This window comes from Cebus imitator, unplaced genomic scaffold (assembly GCF_001604975.1).
Source record: "Cebus imitator isolate Cc_AM_T3 unplaced genomic scaffold, Cebus_imitator-1.0 Scaffold211, whole genome shotgun sequence".
Taxonomy (NCBI): Eukaryota; Metazoa; Chordata; class Mammalia; order Primates; family Cebidae; genus Cebus; species Cebus imitator.
In genome coordinates, this window is record NW_016107526.1 from 2,483,010 (window position 1) to 2,504,286 (window position 21,277).

The 21,277-nt window shown below is 36.3% G+C and overlaps 1 protein-coding gene and 1 non-coding gene across 3 annotated transcripts in view; both read left to right on the forward strand.

The window, feature by feature from the left end:
- The window catches only part of LOC108317878 (regulator of G protein signaling 7 binding protein), a 110,331-nt gene that overhangs the window by 56,543 nt on the left and 32,511 nt on the right, over window positions 1-21,277 (forward strand). For both annotated transcript variants that reach the window (XM_017548583.2, XM_017548582.2), the window contains exon 3: window positions 17,335-17,465. In XM_017548583.2, coding sequence (XP_017404072.1) covers window positions 17,335-17,465 — 131 coding nt within the window. The remainder of the gene's footprint in view (window positions 1-17,334; window positions 17,466-21,277) is intronic.
- On the forward strand, window positions 15,185-15,290 carry LOC119474106. The gene has a single exon (XR_005203400.1). It is a non-coding gene; the product is annotated as a U6 spliceosomal RNA (small nuclear RNA).

Here is a 21,277-nt window from a genome sequence, read left to right on the forward strand (position 1 = left end):
CTGGTAGAACACTGTGTGCTTGACCTAAAAAAAAAAAAAAAAAAATAGAGTGCTGAGAGAAGAAAGACATTTCAAGATTTGTATCTTTAGACAACATATTTAAATTGTAAAGGAGACTGCTTTTCATAATTCTTAGTAGAGGAAAATGCATTTGTGCACATCGCTTGGAGACTTCACTTATTCATATTTTGGAAATGTAACTGAAGTACACACTGGTACTTGTATTTCTAAGTAGTCAACTTGGAAAAGAAATGACATTCTTAAAAAGTAGAACCGCACTGCTTAAAACAACAAACAAACAAAACAGAAATTGTAATATTAAAACTAAAAAGAAATACTTCCTGCCCACCTAAATGCTTGGGAAAGAATGGGCTGTGTTCTATAAGATGTTTCACTACAACGGTAGCAGCCAGCATGTGTAAACTTACACTGGAGAAATGCAGTTACGCTCCCCCACATACCCAAGCAGATTTGTCCTGATGGGTCCTTTCTTTCTATCATATTGTCAGCCAGTTTTCTTGGTATTATGCTTCATTTTCTGCCTGGACCAACTTTTCTAATTTCCCTCCTACTCTCTAAAGAATGATGTTTTCCATCCTGGTACAAGTGCTCTTTGCAGAAAGTTCAGACGGCACAGCCACAATAACAAAGACAGACAGGATCTGTCTTTCTACTTTTTTGCTGAGACTTCAGGCCTCAGCAGAGACTGCAGACTGACATCCTTCAAGCTGTAGGCATATTGGATATCTGCTATGAATCTCTGGAATTTTAGTGATGTGAGCAGGAATGTGACTTTGTGTATCCTCTGCCTTTCCCAGTTGCTTTTAAATGAACACCTCTGTAAGTGATGTATTTAGGACAGGAGGCAGAAAGCCTCTGAGTTTATCGTTTTTGACTTTGCCCTTGCCCTTGCCTAGAAACATTGCCCCTTTTTGGTCATCTCACCATTTGGGACTCTTTGTTAACTCATATGCTAATTTGTAAAGTGGGTGTTGCTGCATTTCCTTTGATTCGTAATATGATGTCAGTTCATATTAAGACTGCTGTGACACAAGTTCAAGGACAAGTAATGAAAGAAGGCCAAAATGAAGCAAAACTTTTTAAACAAGACATTTTTAAATTAGGATAAAACCTTGAGCAGTAAAACCTAGAGTGCAAACCAAATAGGATTTGCAATCTGAATGCACACACTCCAGGAGGCCTCCTGGAATAATCTGCCAAGCAATGCTTGGCTTCTCAGGGGTGCCTGTCATGTGGGATGCCATATCACTGCGGGCCTGCAGCCTCCCATGGTCTTCCATCTGCTTAACTTTGAGCTAAGGTGTGGGTTTGGATCTACTAAGATTTCTCTAGTGTGTATCCTGAATGGCATCTGAAAACATTTTTCTCTCCATGTGTCGTCTTGGAATGTGGGTGGACGTTTAGTGATGCTACTCTTTTGGTTCATGGAATTAGCTCTATGGCTGTATGTTATGCTTGGGGGAACTTTACTTGGTTGCCTGCTTTAAATATCACCGGCATGTCAACATTATTACTTCTTTCCTTTGGATGCTGGGGTGCTGGGTGCCTTCTCATCTTCAATAATCATTTTCCTAAATGTAAATATCTCTGCTAGCAAGTTGTATTTCAGCCTAACACTTTAGCCAATGTTGTGGACAGAAAATAAAAGCAGAACAGTACCCAGGAATAATTGAAGCGATCAGAGGAAGGAGGAGGACTATAAGAAAATTAGGAAGAAAAGGGAGAGAGGAAATGTAACTTCTAACAGTTACATTTTATTTTAACACTGTGTTGTTCCATTGATGTATATGTGCATTTATGTGGTATTTACAAAATCAAACATAGATGTGGGATTAAAAAAAAAAAACTCATCCACTAAAAATATAATGAAAGGCCCTCCTCAAACTAGTTGGGCAAAAGCCTGGAAAAACACTCATTTTAGAGAAGCACTGAATGGATAAAGGTTTACTTTTCAAGGATCAACTAGGAATTTAATACAAATCAAATGATCAGGCCCCACCCTGACCCACTGAAGTGGAAACTCCAGGGATAGAGCCCTGCATTCTGTAGTAAAGATACAAATCTTGAAATGTCTTTCTTCTCTCAGCACTCTGTTTTTTCTTTTACACACACGTAGAGGTGTAGACACACAGATTTTTTTTTTTTTTTTAGGTCAAGCACACAGTGTTCTACCAGAAAGGAATACTGTCAAATAAAAATAATAGCAGGGATAAAGAAAAATAATCACTCAGTCTACATGGAGCCAGGAGAAAGACTTTAAAAACAAAGAATAAGAAGTGGATTCAGAAATCATTGTTTGAGATCCTGAATTCTAATCTGTCTAAATTAAGTCATATTATATAACATGTTCATCATTTAATAAGGCCCTACATATATCACACTGCTGTTTCATGCAAACAACTCATACCATGAAATTCCTACTTATAACATCAAAATTTAGCCTGACGGTCGGTACTTTCTCTATATCCAGCATTTAAAAACAAATTTGTTTTAATGTGTTTACAAAGATATAGTTGTAATAGGCTAACCCAGTTGTTTTCAAGGTATGGTTCCTGGATCAACTAGGAATTTAATACAAATCAAATGATCAGGCCCCACCCTGACCCACTGAATTGGAAACTCCAGGGATAGAGCCCTGCATTCTGTAGTTTAAACCCTCCAAGTGATTCTGATGCACATTAAAGTTTGAGAACCTCCAAGCTGAGTCTGTGAACTCAGGCTTCAAAATGAAGTTGTGCAAGATGACCTGAAAGAAAGTATTATATAACTTTCTTATTACATACTCCTTTCCTAATTTCTATTTTTGTGTGTTTAAAAATATGTCTAATAGTTAATATCATTATGTGTGCATATATACAAGTATATGTTGTACACTAGAAGTGCATGCTTAATTTTTTACTCATAGAAATGCATGATATACAAAGTTTGAAGACCATTTGTCTCAGCATAATATTTGAAAGCTCTTATTTTGTAAATCCAGCTGAGCCATTAGCCACTAACAATGTCATATATTTGCATTAATAATCTTCTCACTTCTAAAATGCTTTGCCAATAATTTTCAGTACTCATTTCTCCTCGTATGCAAAAAAGTCTCACATTCCCAGTGAAATAATAAGAAGGGGACGCTGCATTGCATCTTGACTCTTGTCATTCCTTGGGAAAAAGAGAGAATAATGACAGTCCATGAACATCATCGATGCCACCTTTCCACTTTTCCCTCAATGCATTCATTTTTGTGTGTGCAGAAAAGAGCACAAAAAGCTAGGGAGAGTTCCATGCCTGGTTCTTGCCATATCCTTTTCCCATTCTCATTGCTCTGCTTAGAGGCAGGGACCCCTGGGGGGCAGGAGCATCCTGTTCTTGGCGCTTTTCCCTATACTCCACGTAGACTAGCTTGCACTAGCCTGGTGGTCCTCCTGTGCCTCCTTTCTGTTATGTGTTACTCCGAGCTAGACAGAAAATAACATTGTATACTTATTATAGGAAAAGTTGAAGAACTAGGAGTAGGGCCAACTTTTAAGCCACAATAATTTAGGGACTCAAAAAAGAAAAAAGAAAATGATTATTTCATTCCTAGCACAATATTTTACAAAATGTATGCTCTTGATAACTATGCCTGGGCTGAATAAACAAACATATAAATAGACTTCCATTCCTGAGTACTCTGTACTGGTAATGGTATGCAACAGCTAATATCATAAATGTGGGTTTGAGTCCTACCACTGTGTTTACTCTTTGGGTGACCTTCAGCAATTTTCATAACCTCTCTTAAGCCTCATTTCCCTCAACCTGTAAATTGAGGATAGGGATAGAAACTACCTCATAGACTCATTGTAAGAATTAAATGGGATGTAAGTGCTTAGCATGGTGTCTGGCACACAGTAAACTCCCAATAAATGTCATTATATTTTGCTAATGTTGAAATGAGTGCCAAGAAATAATAAAAGCATGTTCCTAACCTCAAGTTCTTAGTGAAGCTCACCAACCTTTTTTCCCCTCGCTAAAATGATCTTACATAATTTATGCCACTTTGAAAATCAAAAGTAATGTCTCTATTGGAGAGACTGACCTAAACGTTTGCTAATCACTGTCTCCTCCTGCCCATATGTCTGTCTGCCTGAAGAGCTATTTCCGTTCTTGAGCTAACCATTGGCAGAGGTGCAGAGTACTTTCATTCTGTTTCACCTAATTATACTTCATCATTAAAGAAAGAAAAAATTATATGTAGATCTCCACGGTGGAGCCATTTAGTTGAAAACTTGTTGGCAATAAAATGATACTACATCAAGGAAGGAATAAACCAGAAAAATCAATTTGTGTTAGTGGAGACTACACATATGTTATCATCAAACAAAAACACCATAGGATGATAATGGGGGTCTTCATGAACTCTTAGGAAAGGACTCCAGAAAATGTAATGCTTTTCTTTTTTTCCCCAATTTCATCCTGTTTTGAATAGCAGGGACTCAATAAATAGTATTTGAATCAATAAGTAAGAAAAAAGCCTGTAACAAAGATATAAGTTTATCTAGGCATAATGTAAAGAACGCCTCCCTGGAACACATCCTCCATTCATTTCTGCTTGTCATGACCTTATGTTTTCTGTATATTATTTCACTTAAATCTTTTTGATAAGCTATGAAGTGTTATACTGATTTGAGGCACTGAGAGATTAAGAAAATTGCCCAAAGTCACACAGCTGTAAGTAACGAAATTAAGATAGAAACCCAGGGCTTTCTGACTCTGGAGCATTTATGCTGCATGTGGAGCTAGAAGGTGGCCTTGATGTTAATATTCTTTCCTCTTTTTGAGGAAGCCTGATCTCCCACAGTCAAGTGGACTCTCCTTCCCCAGGACTGTTGCTTTCCTTCACCAACTTGAACACTCTGAAGTTACTAGCCTTGTCCCTTTGAAAGTGCCACATGTACCACATGGACCCAAATCCATGGTCCACCCAGCACAACACCATTTCCAACAGTGAAACCAGGGGAGCTGGTGGGTGAGCAGGACTGGGCATCTTCTACAATCTCCGCCTTGAAAGTTCAGTTTAATCCGTTTCAACAAATATGGATGGAGAGCCTTTAATGAGACAAGCAGTAAGCTAGCTGCTGGGGAAACTGAGACAATGGGTAAAACTTCCTGTTCCTAGGGATATTGTAATCTAAGGATCTGTATCTGACAGAACACACATTTTCTAAGAATGTTGCGCTACCCTCTCACACTCCCTTCCTGTCTCCCCAGCTGCTCCTTTTTCCTGCTTGCACCCTCTCCCTGGATCCTGATGAAAAGTTACTCTGGAAGTCTAGCACTGGCACACATGTGATTTTAAATCTAGGACAATAAATTCTTTGATTACTTTAAAGGGCAGAAAAGGAAAGTAGGGTTAACTACTCAAAACCCTATTGTATCATAGATAAAGATCTCTCATTTGTTAATTAATCCATGAACCCATTTATACTTTGAGCCCGGACAATCTGGTTGGTAGGGTTTCTTAAATTCATCAACTGCTTTTTCAAACAGCAATGTTATTAATTGAATTGTATGTCCCCCAAATTCATATGTCGAAGTCTTAACCCTTATTTGGAATGTGACCTTATTTGGAAATAAGGTCATTGCTGATTTAATTTGTTAAGAGAAAATCTTACTGGAGTAGGTGGGCCTTTAATCCATTCTGACTGATATACTTATCAAAATGGGAAACGTGGACAGGCACACACAGGAAGCTCTGTGTAGGTGAAAGCAGAGGTTGGGGTGATACTTTTATAAGCCAGAGAACTTCAGTGATTGCCAGAAAACTACGATGCTAGGTAGAAGCTCGGAGCAGTTTCTTCCCCACAGCCCTCAATAGGAGCCAACCCTGCTGACACCTGCATCTTGAACTTCCAGCCTCCAGAGCTGTGAGACAATATGTAACCCACCTAGTTTGTGGGGATTTGTTGCAGCAGTCCTAGCAAACTAATATATAATACCTTTACTTTCTTCTACGTGTGTTTATTTTGAACGTAAAAGGAATTTTTGGAGTTTCAAAAATAAGCCTGTGGTGCTTCTTTGATATCCTTCAGGATGAAATTAACTTTGATTACAGGGCTTCACAACCTGTGTCTTTTTAGTCTGAACATTTCTGCACTTCTTTTATTTGTAATTATGTGTTTGTCTCCCATTTTTTCTTTCACGTAAAGGCCATCAATGCACTTCACCTGAAGGGTATTAAACATCAACTTCAGTGTTGTGTTAGTGTTAGTATCACTCTCTAGTCAAGAGATTCCCTATCTCTCAACATTGAATTGGATCATTCAGTTAGCCAAGATTGAAGTGGCATTTTAAAGTGAATGACCTAGAAAAATTGTCAGTCATCTAGTCTACAATGCTACCATACTCTTAATACAGTGTCATATGCTACCCTGCCACTGGTCATGTTCTGCCTCAGTCTACCCACAAACACTGCAGTTCATTCAGTAACTGCCATTGTGGAAGTATTTCCAAAGTTCTAATTGTAGATAAACTGAAGCCAACTACACAGTTTCAAGGATCTTTGCTGATTGTCTTTAATACACTTCTTGGTTAAGTGACAAACTGAATTTTTGCTTCTTGGAATAAGATCAGAAAGCTTATTTTGTAATATTTCAAATATGTGGCTTATTTCATGATTTGGGATCTTGTTTGTTCAAGAGCTTTTGAAGCTCTTTAATAATTATTTTAAAGTTATGATTTATAATTTATTAGAAGGGTATAGATTGTGATGAACTTTTTATATAGCCTTAAATAATAACCAAGTCTTAATTTCCAATTTTATGTTTCATATCAAAGAAAGCATTTTTATCGAGGAAATTCTACTCCACTGATATTGATGCAAGCATTTGCTGCCTGCAGACTTACCTCCTAAAATGTGGTTGTTTGGTAAGCTCACTTTGCAGACTGTTGTATATCCTAATTCATTGCTCTCTAAACCAGCGCTAGCAAATCTAGATGCAGCAGGAGCCACACTGATACAGTCAGTATGTGAGGCAGTCTGGGCAGGGTTCTCTGGAGAACTAGGGAGCTTCTGCTTTTTTAAAAGGGTGGCTATTCCTCAGCCCCAGTTAAGTGCTACCATTCCAGAGCAGGCCTGGTGCCATCATCTTCTGACATTAAGAAACATGGGAAATCAAGATTGTTGTGTGAATTCATGAACAAAAGGTTGACTACTGCAAGCCAAATGAAACAAGTCTGTGGGCATGTTTAGACCACATGCCACCAGCATGTAATCTCTGCATCAAACTATTACAAGTAAAGAAGAAACTTGGACAAGCATCCGAATGCATTCATCTTTTTCCATGCATTACCATCCTGGAGACTTTATTATGAATAATTTCATTTGTCACAACAACACTCTCAGATAGGCACTGTTATCCTCAATTTATAGATAAGAAAACTAAGACTCAGAGAAGCTAATTCACTTAGAAAGGCTAAACTAATAGGTGGTATGTTGTTAGGTAAAAAAGTGAACTCCAATGTAATATATATATTATATGCTGTTCACTTGCTCCCTCTTTCTCTCTCTTTCTCTCTCTCTCTCTCTCTCTCTCTCTCTATATATATATATATATATATATATATATATATATATATATATATATTTGCCTGTGGCATATGTATATTTATATACTTATTTTTTTAATGTGCAAGGAAATGTACCAAAATGTTAGGATGGTTACTTCCGGAATAAGTCATCTTTTCCTTTTTTAGATTTAAAATCACAGGTGTGCCAGTGCTAGACTTCCAAAGTTACTTTCCTGCATAAAAGGAATTATGTTTATATGTATTCTTTTTTATAAAATAGTTTAAAAAAAAAAGCCTTCAGGAAAAGAAACCCTCAAGAAGCCAATCTCTAGCGGTGAAATGGAACAGATGAGGCAGACCCAGCACTGTAGCCCCACCCTTCCAACTTCTCACACCACATAGGCATTACTTTTTAAGCTACCCTGGAATTGTTTTATTTTGTATGTACCAGACAATATGTTAAGGGTTGGGAATTACAGAGATACATAAGATAAACTTTTTTTTAACTCAAAGAGTTTACAGTCCAGTGAAGAAACACATAATGGAATATGATATTTTCAATGTGTATAGATACTGGCCTCTTCTGTTTGCATAAAACATGTGCCTTTTTGTAGAAAATAGCTCTTACATCTGTCTAGATATATACATTTTCATATTGGCATGAAACATCATTTTTGACAATTATGCAAAAAAGTGGAAATTATCATTGCATGCCAATGAAAAGACAATAACACTCCAGAATCCAATTAGATATAATGTGTACAGAACCCCTAGTGTTGGGTAGGAGTCTGAAGCTGAAAAAGACTACAAAATCCTGGGGAAGAAAGCTCTAACTCTCCTCTAAAGTTGTCATATCAACTAAAGCATGAAACAGAGAGCTAAGCTGGCAGCCCTGGGCCTCTGGCACATAGTAGAACTCTCTGTTTTTGCTATTATTATTATTAGTATAATAAACAGATGCCAATTTTCTACCCTCTTCCTAAACTCTCCCCAAAGAGCTGCTGACAGCTGATGTGACACTTTGGTTCTTGTTTTCTTCATTTAAAATAATTTAAACAAGGGATAATACACAGCAAAGAAAATGCAGCATAGAGTAATTTATTGCAAAAGAAGAATATCTTGTAAGTCAAGTTCAGAATAGACAGTATACCCTGAGAGAGAGAATTCAGGGCAGCCTGCTTGTAAAAGCAAAACAGCAAGACTGGCACTGGGGAGCCTCCTTTATGGGAGTCTTACATGATTATTCATAAGGAGGTGGGAAGAGGTGTTACTAGCAAGCATGTTCTGGGTGGTCCTCCGGGAGCACATGCACAGTAGCTATACAAGCTTGTTCATATATTGTATGTCTCATTAGCATCTTAAATTTCCAGCCAGGGGAGGTTTTTTTTTTCTATTAAAATGAGCAAAAGGTCAGCTTGAGGACAGGTAAAATTAAAGTGTACATGTTCTCAGTAAGGGAAATTCCCTACTGAAGATAGCTTTGCTTGAATGATCTCAATTACAATGGAGATGCTGGGGTTTATTGTGTAGACTGTATGGTCACCACAATTGCTGGGTTCTGAGAACAGGGTTACTTCCTTTACTACCTATCCTGCCTCAGAGCCTTTCAAGCTTAATCCTTTTGTGAGTCTAAAAAATTGGATTTCAGGCCTGTGTGGTCCATATTTGGGGACCCTTACGGTCTTTCTGTCACTATAAACCATCTCTTGCATGGAAGAGGAGGCCATTTGGTACTGGCAAACAATGGATTCAATAATTGGGTATTCTATAACTATATAACTTATTTGTCATAATTATTTATCAACATTTTGTGCTGTTACAGTTAAATGAGATGATAGAATGTCTTCTTTAAATAAAAATCTGTCTTTTGTAAATCCTCAGTCATCAAGCAAATACCCACTCCCTAGATTATACAATTAATATTTTTACAATACTTGCTTTATTACATATCTACCTGTCTGTTTATCCCTCTGTCCAACCAACAATCCATACTATTTTTCTGAAGTTGCAAACATCAGCATTAATTGAATAATTTAAACATAGTCAACCCACTTGCTCTGGTTGTTTTAAAGCTGTGTCACTGTTTTTGGCAATACTGATATCATAAAACCTGTAGCTTTCCTGAAGAGAAATACAGTATCACTAACTTAAAACCATAATTAAGAATAAAAAGCTAAATACTATTTAAATAAGCCAAAAGTTTAATGTATTGACCCCTAAAATTCCAGTGGATAAAAGCAGAAATTAACTGCATACTGCAATGAATGACTCAGACTTTGGATATAATGAAAATTAACAAGTTGATTTCTTTCCAGTGTAATGCATGATAATTGAATGATAATTAACCTTTGAAGACCACTGATATCAGATTAAAACAGTAAGGATTAGAGTTTGAAAATCTTGATTTTGCAGATTAAAATGTGGAAACATGTATGTTTCTTTAATTCAAGTATATGTAGTTCTCTTTTAAAAAAATATGTATAAATATTTTTTTAAGATATAAATATATATTTATGTATAAATATATATCTTGTATATAAAAATATATAAACATATATTTATATCTTATATAAATAAATATAATATAAATATATATCATTAAATATATAATATATATCAAATATATATGATAAATATCATATATAAATATATATCTTTAAATATAAATATACTTAAATATATACCTTTAAAAATAAACTAATGCTAGCTATATTCAGGGGGAAAGGGCTATATTCTAGCCATGTAATCCATGGTACTGATTTTCATCCTAGCAGAGATTGAAGAATTCAGCACTCAGACTCTATCAGTCGCAGGCCTGTCTCTGCTAGCTCTAAGAATCACAAGATCTTATAAGATGAAGACCTAAAGAGCTTTTTGCCCAATCAAAAACTATGAAGAGGACAATGTTAAGAGAGTCAAAGGGAAAAATAGAGAGGCCAAGAGACTCTCAAGCCAAAAAGGATAGGAAGGTGGAAGAAGAGGCCAAGACAGAATAAGAAAGACATTTTATTTTAAAGATTAAAGAAATGTTGCCTTGTACATGTTAGTTTTCTCCTTGCTAATAAAAATGACTTTTAGGAGTGATACTCCTGTCCCAAAAACACAAAGTCATGATGTTATCAACCATAAACTCCTGTAACCTCCAATGCCCTGAGAAATGCCTAGATTGCCCCTTCAGAATTGCCCTAAATGTCATCACTTATTCCCGACTTCCCCAGTATTGCATCAAACGGTTACATTTAAGATGAATAAAAGATGACTTACAATTTAATAGTAATATTTTTAGTCTTATTTCATTATAAGCATCAAAGGCCAGGGAAGTGATGATTATTTTTTTTAGTGTTTAAATGTTTATAGTATTTTTCTTTTTAAATGAAAAAAAGTGAATAAAGTGCTTAATAATGCTACCCATTACATATCAACTCTCCCCATTGGGTCATGGGGAAATGGCAAAGGTGCTGGCAGAGGGCAGGCATGGGACAACAGGGAGATGGACACCAGAATATCACTAGAAACCGTAAAAGATGCTGGCCCCTCTAAGGCCTGCTGCTTTACAAATAGGTCCCCAAAGTAGCCACCAAAAGAAAATTCCATTGCACTTCAGGATCCCCTGTACAGTTAAAAGTCAAGTTTTATTTCTGACTGAACCTGAATAGCTCCAGGGCAGAGTTTGATCCCAGCTCATGTTCAGTGGTGAGGAAGTCACAGAGCCAGCCATATGTTCCCATGAAATAACATGCTGCGAAGTGAGGGGAATTGCTGCAATTATTCTTCAAAGGCTCCTGGTGGAATCACACTTGCTAAGGCTCTCTATGAAAAAAAAAAAATACAGGTTTCCACCTAAAGCACAAGTTTCATAAAAACTCACTGGAGCAAGATCACGAGAAAAATGGAGATAAGACACAACTACAGTATGTATAGGTGCCTTGAAAAATGTCTTATTTCTATTCTTCTGATTAACTGTGCTTCTTTTTTTTTTTTTAAATCATAGTGCTTATTTTGGTATGAAATAGTGTAGTTATTCAGTAGGTATCTGGCATCTGTTCTGTATTTATAAGAATTTGTAATTACCTTTAGGATTTTGAAACCAAAATTAATAACTGGGTTTAAATACATATTTGTGTCTTCTCTACCTCCAACTCTCCAATGATTACACAGATGTATGGGACCACATTGAGAAATCTCCCTCACAGAAGCCATATGAAGACTAAGCTCTGAAGCTATCACTGAAGCTGGCACTGAATAGGGTGTAGCCTTGTAAATGGAATCCATTTGACAGGAACCAGTGGAGATATCTGAAGAGCAATCCTGGAGCTCACTCTCCTTGGAGAAGTCATTTAATCCCTTTTCTTCCTATTTGCTCTAAAAAGAAAGCAAATGATACCATCCCCTTCCCTCATCCTGTTTTGGCTTCCTGAGTCTTTCCTTGCCACTTGGCATAATAGTCAACAACAGAATTGATTCCGAAAAGAGAAACTTGGATATATTTGCTGTGACAGGAGTTCTGTTTCCATTTCTGCTAGCTGACAAACCCCGAGTGTTTATCTGTCATCACTAAATTCTGTAAAATGCTGAGTGGTTGTCAATGAGGTCACACCTTTTTTTCCTTAGCCTAATGGCATATTTATTTAAGTAAAGTCCATATTAGGGAACTGTAAAGCAAATAAAGACTTTTACAGAACAGTAGATAATTTTTATTACTAAAGACTTTATTCAAGCAGAAGGCTAAGTAAACACAAGTTTGATGTGCTAAAAGGGATTGTAGCCAACTTCTTACCATCCTTTGCCTTTTATACTTGTTTTCCCACACAGATTTAATTTGATCCTTGCAGCAGCCTTGAGATACTTCATATAGGTGTTATTCCAATTTCACAGCTAAGAAAACTGAGTCTCAGAGAAGTTAAAGTAGTTTTCCAAAGATGACAATTCTAAGGGGCAAACCTATATTTAAATCTAAGTTTTCTGACTCCAGGACTCATTTTCCTTTCATTATGTCTTACTCCATTCAACTAAATACATAAATCATTACATTAGGGACAGACCATTAAAACAACAAACATTTTGCTGTTTTTAAAAAGCTATTAGCGGCTACATAGGCCTCTGAAGTCTGGCAACCTCAGCAAAAGAGCAGACAGATGCAGAGCCAAGACATTTCGTAACTAAAATCCCCAGTGTGTTAACTCCTGAACTTGACCCTTCCAATTATAAAGCCTCGCAGTTGTTTTGATTAATTTATCCCATGTAATTATTTAGGGAAATGTAAATCCTCAGTCATCAAGTAAATATTCACTCCCTAGATTCTATAATTTACATTTTATGATACTTGCTTTATTATGTATCTACCTGTGTTATCTCTCTGTCCAACCAGCAATCCATATTATTTTCCTAAACCTGCAGACATCAGTAAACTTTACTTGTAAACAATTCAGTATACATAGTATTAACTGAGTTCAATATTGGATTTTCTTTTTTTAAGTAAAATTTGCGTGTAATCAAATGCAAATCTTAAGTGTACCATTAAATACATTTTGCCAAATGTATACACCAGTATAACTAAACCTCCACCTAGATGTAGAATATCATCCTTACCCCAGAAAGTTTACTTATGCTCCTTCTCAGCCAATTCCCCACCACTGTTCTAATATTTACCGTCCATTTTACCTGTTCTAGAGCCTCTATCAATGAAATAATGCGGTATTAATTCTTTTGTGTAAGGATTTTCTCATTCAAGATAATGCTTTTGTGATTAATCTATGTTGTTTTGAGGATCAGGAGTTAGCTTCGTTTAATTGTTGAGTATTATTTTATTGTAGAAGTGTACTAATTTCTTTATACCATTTTTCTCTTGACAGACACCTTGGCTGTTTCCAGTTTGGGATTAATCTAAATAAAATACAATGAATATTCTTGTAGAACTCTATTTGTGAATATGTTTTTATTTCTCTTGGCCAAATACCTAGAAGTGGAAATGTGAGGTCATAGGATGGGTATATGTTTAGCTTTATAAGAAACTTCCAGAACTTTTTTCAAAGGTGTTGTAGACGATTTAATTACCACCAAAAATGTATGAGCATTTCTGTTGCTCCACATCAACACCAACATTAGGCATTATGAGTCTTTTTACGGTTGGCCATTCTGGCAGACCTTTATCATATTACTTTTTGAACTACAAAATAAGAATATTAACAACAGAGAGAGTTTCCATTATCAAGAGGCAACTTAGGCAAAGTCTGTATTCATGTCATCCTCCTCCTACAGCAGTTCAGGTGTCCTCAGCCATATGATTTAGTCATTAAATCCTGATCTGTAAGGACTTGGTTGAAAGCAGATTTATAATTTGGTCGTTATTTTAAATGGTTTTGGATTCAACTTGAGCTCTAAAGCACTGAAATTTTGTTGAATTTAATTCTTAGGTTTTTTTCTATTAATACTAAGGCTTTGAAATTAATCAAAATGATTAGCTTAGCTCTTGACTTACACTCAATAGAAAAATAAATAATCACAATCTAATCACTAACTCATAAAACATATTTGACTGAATTAAATGAATCACCCTCGGGGTGACTCTCACAGACCTAAACTCCAATTAACTAGAGTGAATTGTGTTAGACTAAACATAAGTAACATATGGTAAAATTGCCTCTAAGTTAAGTTGCTTCCAGTTCCTGTAGGAATTACACAGGTCCAACTTCATTTTACTGTAAATGTTTCCTTAGGTCTTGTAATTTATTCCTAGGAAGTTTCAAGCTTTTATTGCTATTTTCTTAGCTCTTCTTTCACTCTCCATGATTCAACTCTTACTCATTTGTTATTAAAATAATGCAAATGCTCTTAATATTTCTCGAAAATGTATTTCAGTTCACTGTTTATAACATCAGACGTATTATAACTCGTTTGACGAATTGTGTTTCAATGAACTTTCAGTAATCACTAATGGTGATAAATATTAAGCTCTAAAGAGGGATAAATAAATTGTACAAGGCCTGAGGTTAATGTAACTTAGTCTAGGCATCATGAAACTCTAACATAAAAGATACCTTAGCTTTTCCACTCTTCTTTAAATACTTCCTTTCTTTCGCTATATTGCAGTTTCCCTAGACATTAAAAGATAACATATGAGTGTGTATACGACTTTGTTACCCAGAAAATTTATGATGCAACTTTAGCATCAATTAATTTTTTTAGGCAGGTTGGATTTCTGGTGGTACCTATTCAATTCCTTCTTGTAACATTTTTGAGGGGTCCAGTTTCCAGAATCTCTGTGGGTTGGAGGCATTTGGGAGATGGCACCCAAATAAATATTTTGAATTAGGCATTTTAGTCTGTTTTGACTTGCCTTTTCTCAGAAGCACCTAATACATGCTTTACCTCTCTTTTTCTAGCTGTGAAATAATAAACAAAATATACTGATTCTTAAAATATGTTAATATGGTAGTCATTTGTTTAAATTACATAAAATGTCATCCATATATGAAGTTTGCATATTTTTGAAACTAAGCCACAAGGCACATATTTTAGACTTCTGAAAATAAGAACGTTCCATGGCTTGGATGCTACTGTACTGGCTAATTGTCCCACTCATAAAATGTGCAATACATACAACAGATTTTTTTTTAATCTGCATATGAGTGTTCAGCATCATATACACTAAAATTGAAATGATACAGAAAAGATTACCATGGCCCCTAAGCAAGGATGACATGCAAAGTTGTGCAGCATTTTATATTCTTCAAAGTTACAGTTAGATAAAAGGAATAAGTTCTGGTGTTCTATTGCACAGTAAGTAGGATGAGTATAGTTAACCATAATGTATTTTATATTTCAAAATAGCTACAAGAGAGTATTCTGAATGTTCTCACCACAAAGAAATGATAAATATTTGAGGTAATGGATCTGACAACTACTCTGATTTGATCACTATACAATATACACATGTATCAAAACATCACATTATATACTATAGTATGTACAATTATGTATCCATTAAAAATAAAATAAAATTAAAAAAAATACCTGCCTGTGAGCCACCAAGGCCAATGTTATCTGTAGGTGAAAATAGGCAGCTGATGTTGGGATGATGAACCAACATAGAAAAGACCTGTCTGCCTGAAAATATTTTCCCTTTACCCTTCTTGTAGATTAAGACATTATCTTCAGATTCTGCTCTGAAAATTAATGTATTAGTAGATAATAAAAGAGGATCAATTTTTATTACATGAACCATTAATGCCCATTATCTGTTCAGAATCTAGCAGGTCCATGAGGGAATAGGACACAGTCAGAGACATTTTGACAGGCTGAAGACGATATGAAATAATCAGAGGTGTGTGGGGGGGTGGGTGTGGGTGTGTCTGGGTATGTCTCAGTGGTGAGGACAGCTTGAGGGTGGAAGGCAACTATGGAAGGATACTCTGAAAAAAAACCCAATACTTTCCCCAGAAATACATTTGCTTCCAAAGTTGGCCTAGGGTGTCACCCATGAGACACAAATGAAAAAATTACATCTTTTAATTTTCAGATAAAGCCAAATTTTACATGAAAGCTCTTTTGAGATACTTTATTCTGTCTGACACAGGAAAGACATGTGCAGGCATCACTGATGCTGAGGCTAAGAATTTTGCATTTTCTTGTGTTATATAAGCCATATGGTTAGATCAACTCTTGCTCATCTATTGAAAATGAAAACTAATTATCATTGTAAAGTGCTGTGCACACACAAATTCTCTTTACTGTGATTCCAGAACTTGAAGCCACTATTTTTATCTGATAATTACCTCCTGATATTTTGCCACTGACCCACATTACAAAGAAATCAAATACAAATGCTATATTTAAAAATCAGATTTCATTGCATTTTAAATTAATAGGGATAGCAGTCAACTTAACTCATTAAGACACTTGATAGAGTTCACTTTTAGTTTTTATTTTATTTCTAATATCTCTCTAAACTTTATCCCTTTTATTTGGTTTACTTTATTCAACGTTAGTCACATAAAATAGAGTATTATTTTATCAACAACTAATTTTTCTCTCCTTAAACAAAAACAAAAGTGATTGCTTCCTGTTTTATCATATTCACATTTTTATGTTTTATCATATTTAATAGAAAAAGACACAAGGACTTTAGAATTTTAGATCATAAGTTCAGTGTATATAGCTTTAGAGTGTTAAGCATAATTAACAGAATTTTATTACTTTCCTTTTTTCATAAAATTTTTATTTTTTCATTAAAAAACTTTTGGTCTTTCATAAATTAGCCATAGCAAACAATACAGGAAGATCCTTTAGATTGAGACAAAAAAATCTTGATAAAAATAATTTGTAAATTGCTCTCTAATCATATTACACTAGGGCCCTAATATTAAAGAGCTGACTTACAACTGGTAATTGAATTGCTCCTGTCAGTTTCTCTAAAAACAAGTCTTTTTTATCTCTTCTTGCAGGCTAGGAGATTCTTATGGTTTAAATATATTTTGGAATTTGTTCCAACAGCTAAATTGAAGATGTCTGATATTTTCAATTATGTAAAGCATTTATGATTTTAAGCTCCCAGCAGAACTCTGCTGCTGAAGGGGAAAAAAAATTAAGAACTGTTAGTCAGAAAGACACTTATATAAGAACTGTCACATTGGTCATTGGTTTGAAAGCAGGAAGTCCTATATTTTAGGATCAAGGCTTTAAGGAATCTTTATTGAGCATTTTTCCCTCTCGGAAAAATGGCTGATGAGTGAAATCTGAGAATGTTCACAGCTTTTCTCTTTCATTGTCTTGCAGCCCAGAAGATGGTGAGATCCATCCAGAAATCTGTCGGCTTTATATCCAGCTGCAGTGCTGCTTAGAAATGTATACCACAGAGATGCTAAAATCCATATGTCTGCTGGGGTCTCTTCAGTTTCATCGAAAAGGTATCTATATTTAATATTGCCGAAAACACTGAGGAATGTTGAACAAAAGCTAATCTTTGACAAAGTGCCCATATATACCATATGCCTACCTATATGCAATTAGAATGAATTTAAATGTTCAGGAAATGTTTGCTACATAAGTTAATAAGAAGTCTATATCAGTACTATGTAAGTGTATAAGAACACTAATTGTTTTAAGCAAAAATTAGGGTAGCAACTGTTCTCAAATTTATTATTTTAGCTGTTGTGAACATGACTTGTGTTAGATTCAGCATAAACAGCAAAATATGTACTGATTTTACTAGGGGAGAAAATGCTATCCAAGAGTGCTATTTTCCTAAATGAATTAAGTTGCAAGAAGACGAATTACATAGTGTCCCAAAGATTTAAAAATAGAGGGAACTCCATAAATAGCAGGGAGGTTAGTAATAGATAACCTCATTTTCTGGCTTAAACCATAAAGGAAATATATTGGCTCAAAGGACTGTACCCTCCAGAGTTAGTCATGGCTTCAGCATGATTTCACCAGACTTCCAACTCCCGTTCTAAATGATGCTCTGCCTTCTGAGTGTTGGCTTTATCCTCAAGCTGGCTTCCCTCACAATAGCTAACTGCAACAATTGTAGTCATCACATCTGCACCCCACACTGTCCACTATGAGAGAGAACTTCTCCTGACTACAGAGCAAAAGTTCTGAGCTTCATTCTGATTGGCCCAGGCCTCTGCCTAAACCAATCACAGTAGTAGAGGGGAGGAATTCCACTGATTGGTTAAAGCAATCAAGGCCTATTCCTGGAGCTAGGGGGTGGAGTCATCCCCACCAATCAGTGGATATTCTGTGATAGGAAAGGGTGGAATGGGAAGGATGCCAAGTAGGAAGCCAAAAGTATCCATCACCAGAGGATTCAACCTGTATTTTCTTTATTAATTCACTGAACAATAATTTACTGGGAACTTCCAGAATACAGTGTTTTTGTGCTTGAGCTCAGGAGAATGGTAGAGGGTGAGCTGTGCATAGAGGATAATCCTTGCCTATGATTTAAATTCAGAGATAGAAAAGGCCAGAGAACTTAGAAACACTCAGGGAAAACCTTAGGGTTCTGAAGCTAGGGTTCAGTTACGGAAGGAAAAAGAAAGATATTTCATATGAAAAAAGAAGCATTTAAAGGAAAGGTTTGAAATCAAATGAACGTTTCAGTTTGGAGGGAACTAAAGGACATGAAGTAGTTGTAAAAACCGAATCTTGTGTATACATATATGTATGCACACAGGTGGACTGAAAACAAGACTCTGCTACATTGCTCCACAGACAGGAGAACATTTTTCCCAATATGTGCATATTATGTCTTTTTCTTTTGCCTTCTGAAGGCTGATCTTGCAAGGGTTTCTATCTTCTGTTATTAATATAAGAGAGATTAGCTCCTTGATATTCCTAATGCCTGATGAGAAAATTGAATACTCAGACATACTCATGACATCCAAACTGATGCCATTGGCCTGATGTCTTTCTCTCTCTCTCTCTCTCTGACACATACACTCACACACACACACACACACACACACACACACAAACGTGTACATGCATTCACACATAAACACACATACAGAGTAGTATTTTCATTCCTTTTAATGACTGAATAGACAACGAATAGGTAGTTTTATTCCCAGGTCTGCATTGGCTGCACCTGCAGTATTTTATGCCCTGTTGCCACTGGAATCTTCCTTGCTGATGGCATGTCCTAACACCCAGTGATCTCTACTCCCACTCCTGCTCTAGCTCACCAATTTGCCACCTGGTCTCCTTTGCCATCCCCTCCTTCTTTTTGTCTTTTCACAACTGATTTTTTTAAAAGCAACAATTCTTCTCTGCTAGCTCTCTCTTTATAACTAAAAGGGATTTCTCCAGCCAGACTGCTTCCTCGTTGCATTTGGTCATTTCACGCAAACGAAAAGCAGTCACCTCTTAATTGAGAGCTCGTTTGGTCTTCACTGCCTCCTGTCTTCACTGTCATCTTCTGCTCTGCTTCCTTCTCTGCCTATTTTTTAAAATAATTAGATAAGCTGCTGCCCCCTCCTCTAGGGCCTAAACTTCCTTGTACAACTCGTAAAAAGAAAATACCTGATAGTATCTTTGATTTCTCCCCCACGTAGGATTAAGTGTCCACTTGGATTTCTATCTTCTAAAATCACTATTAAAATGTAATCCTTAGAAAATCTGCTTCAAAATTATCCAGGATGCTGGATAAACATGCAGATGCCTGGATCCTATCCAAGGACCTACTGAATTCAAATGTCTGAGGGCACACCAGGTGATTCTGAAACACAGTGAGGATTAAGAAATGCTCCTGTACCCTTTAAGACCAAAAACCATAAAGCACACCCCACCCTCCATATGAATAAAAGGAAAAATTTCCAAGCCCTTACCATGCCATTCTGCTTTGCTACTGTCTACTCCCCTAATTGTACACTTTCATTGTGGCCTTATGCATTCTTCTTTCTCCCCCATGCTGATGAAAAGCAAATACAAAAGGGATGGGTGCCTCAGATGAGTGTGAGCTGTGTGATGGCTCATACAGTGAGCTGTCTCCAGGAACTGGGGATGTAACCACTGAAATAGGCAGTGGTTCTCAAAGTGCAGCCCCTGAACGAACAGCATCAGTGTCCAAATCATTTGTTAGAATTGCAAATTCTTAGTCCTCACCCCAGACGTACTGAATTAGAAACGCCTCTAAAGCTACTTTTCTAACTGCTGGCAAAAAATAAAAGAACAAGTCACTGGGATATTTCAACTGAATATGTGCGTAACCCCCTGATCACATCTGTAGCCAAGAAACCGTAATTCTTTACTCTTTTCGGAAGTATGCACGTAGCCTACACTCCTGGCAAGTCTCTTGTGTTTCCAGAATGCAAGTCTAAGAACTAGCTGTCCTATAGACTCTTACCTTTCTCTAGGTACCAGTAGAGTTAAAGCAGTGAGGAGGAGGAGACTGTTTTATTGCTGAGAAATTCTTAATTAATTTAGGAGTAAAGAAAACAGCAACATGTAGGCTTATGAAATATATTGAAGGTGAAGATAAGTCACTAGCAGTAAGCATGAAGGAAAATATCATTAAACCAGAAAAAATAAAGTGCTAGCAAACATATGAATGAAAATATATACTAGACAATTTTCCTGAAAAAATCTGGAATGACAAAATATTAGCTTTTGGGGAGGGATGATTACATTAAAGAAATCATTTTTAAATTTTTTAGTTACATATTTGTATGATACAGGCTTTCTATTTCTTTATTCTCACCATTAATTCCTTTATTACGAATAAGAGATTAACACTATGTTAATATTTTGGACTTCTGGTTTGTTTCTATCGTGTGCTAATTCATATTCCTGCCATCAAGATAGCATAGAAAATGTCAGCTGATGTCACTAGGTTTTGTTCTTTCTTTGATATCATTGGAAACTGTAGAGTAACCTGTCTGCCCAGGAACCTGTAGTTAGTACAGAAGTGTATGACTCTTAGGACGCCGTGGTTAAAAGAATAAGAGTACTTGGCTCCAGTGACCATGAATAGCCAGAAATGAGTTGAGGAAGAGATAGTTCCATAGACCACAACCCAAGAGTATTAAACTACAACAGAAGAGTTAGACAAATTAAGAGACATAACATATGTCTTGCAACCCTTGAAGCTTGGAGCCCCAACTCATAAAAGTAGACAGAGAGGCCAGGGGCAGTGGCTCACACCTGTAATCCCAGCACTTTGGGAGGCCGAGGTGGGTGGATTGCCTGAGCTCAGGAGTTCAAGACCAGCCTGGGG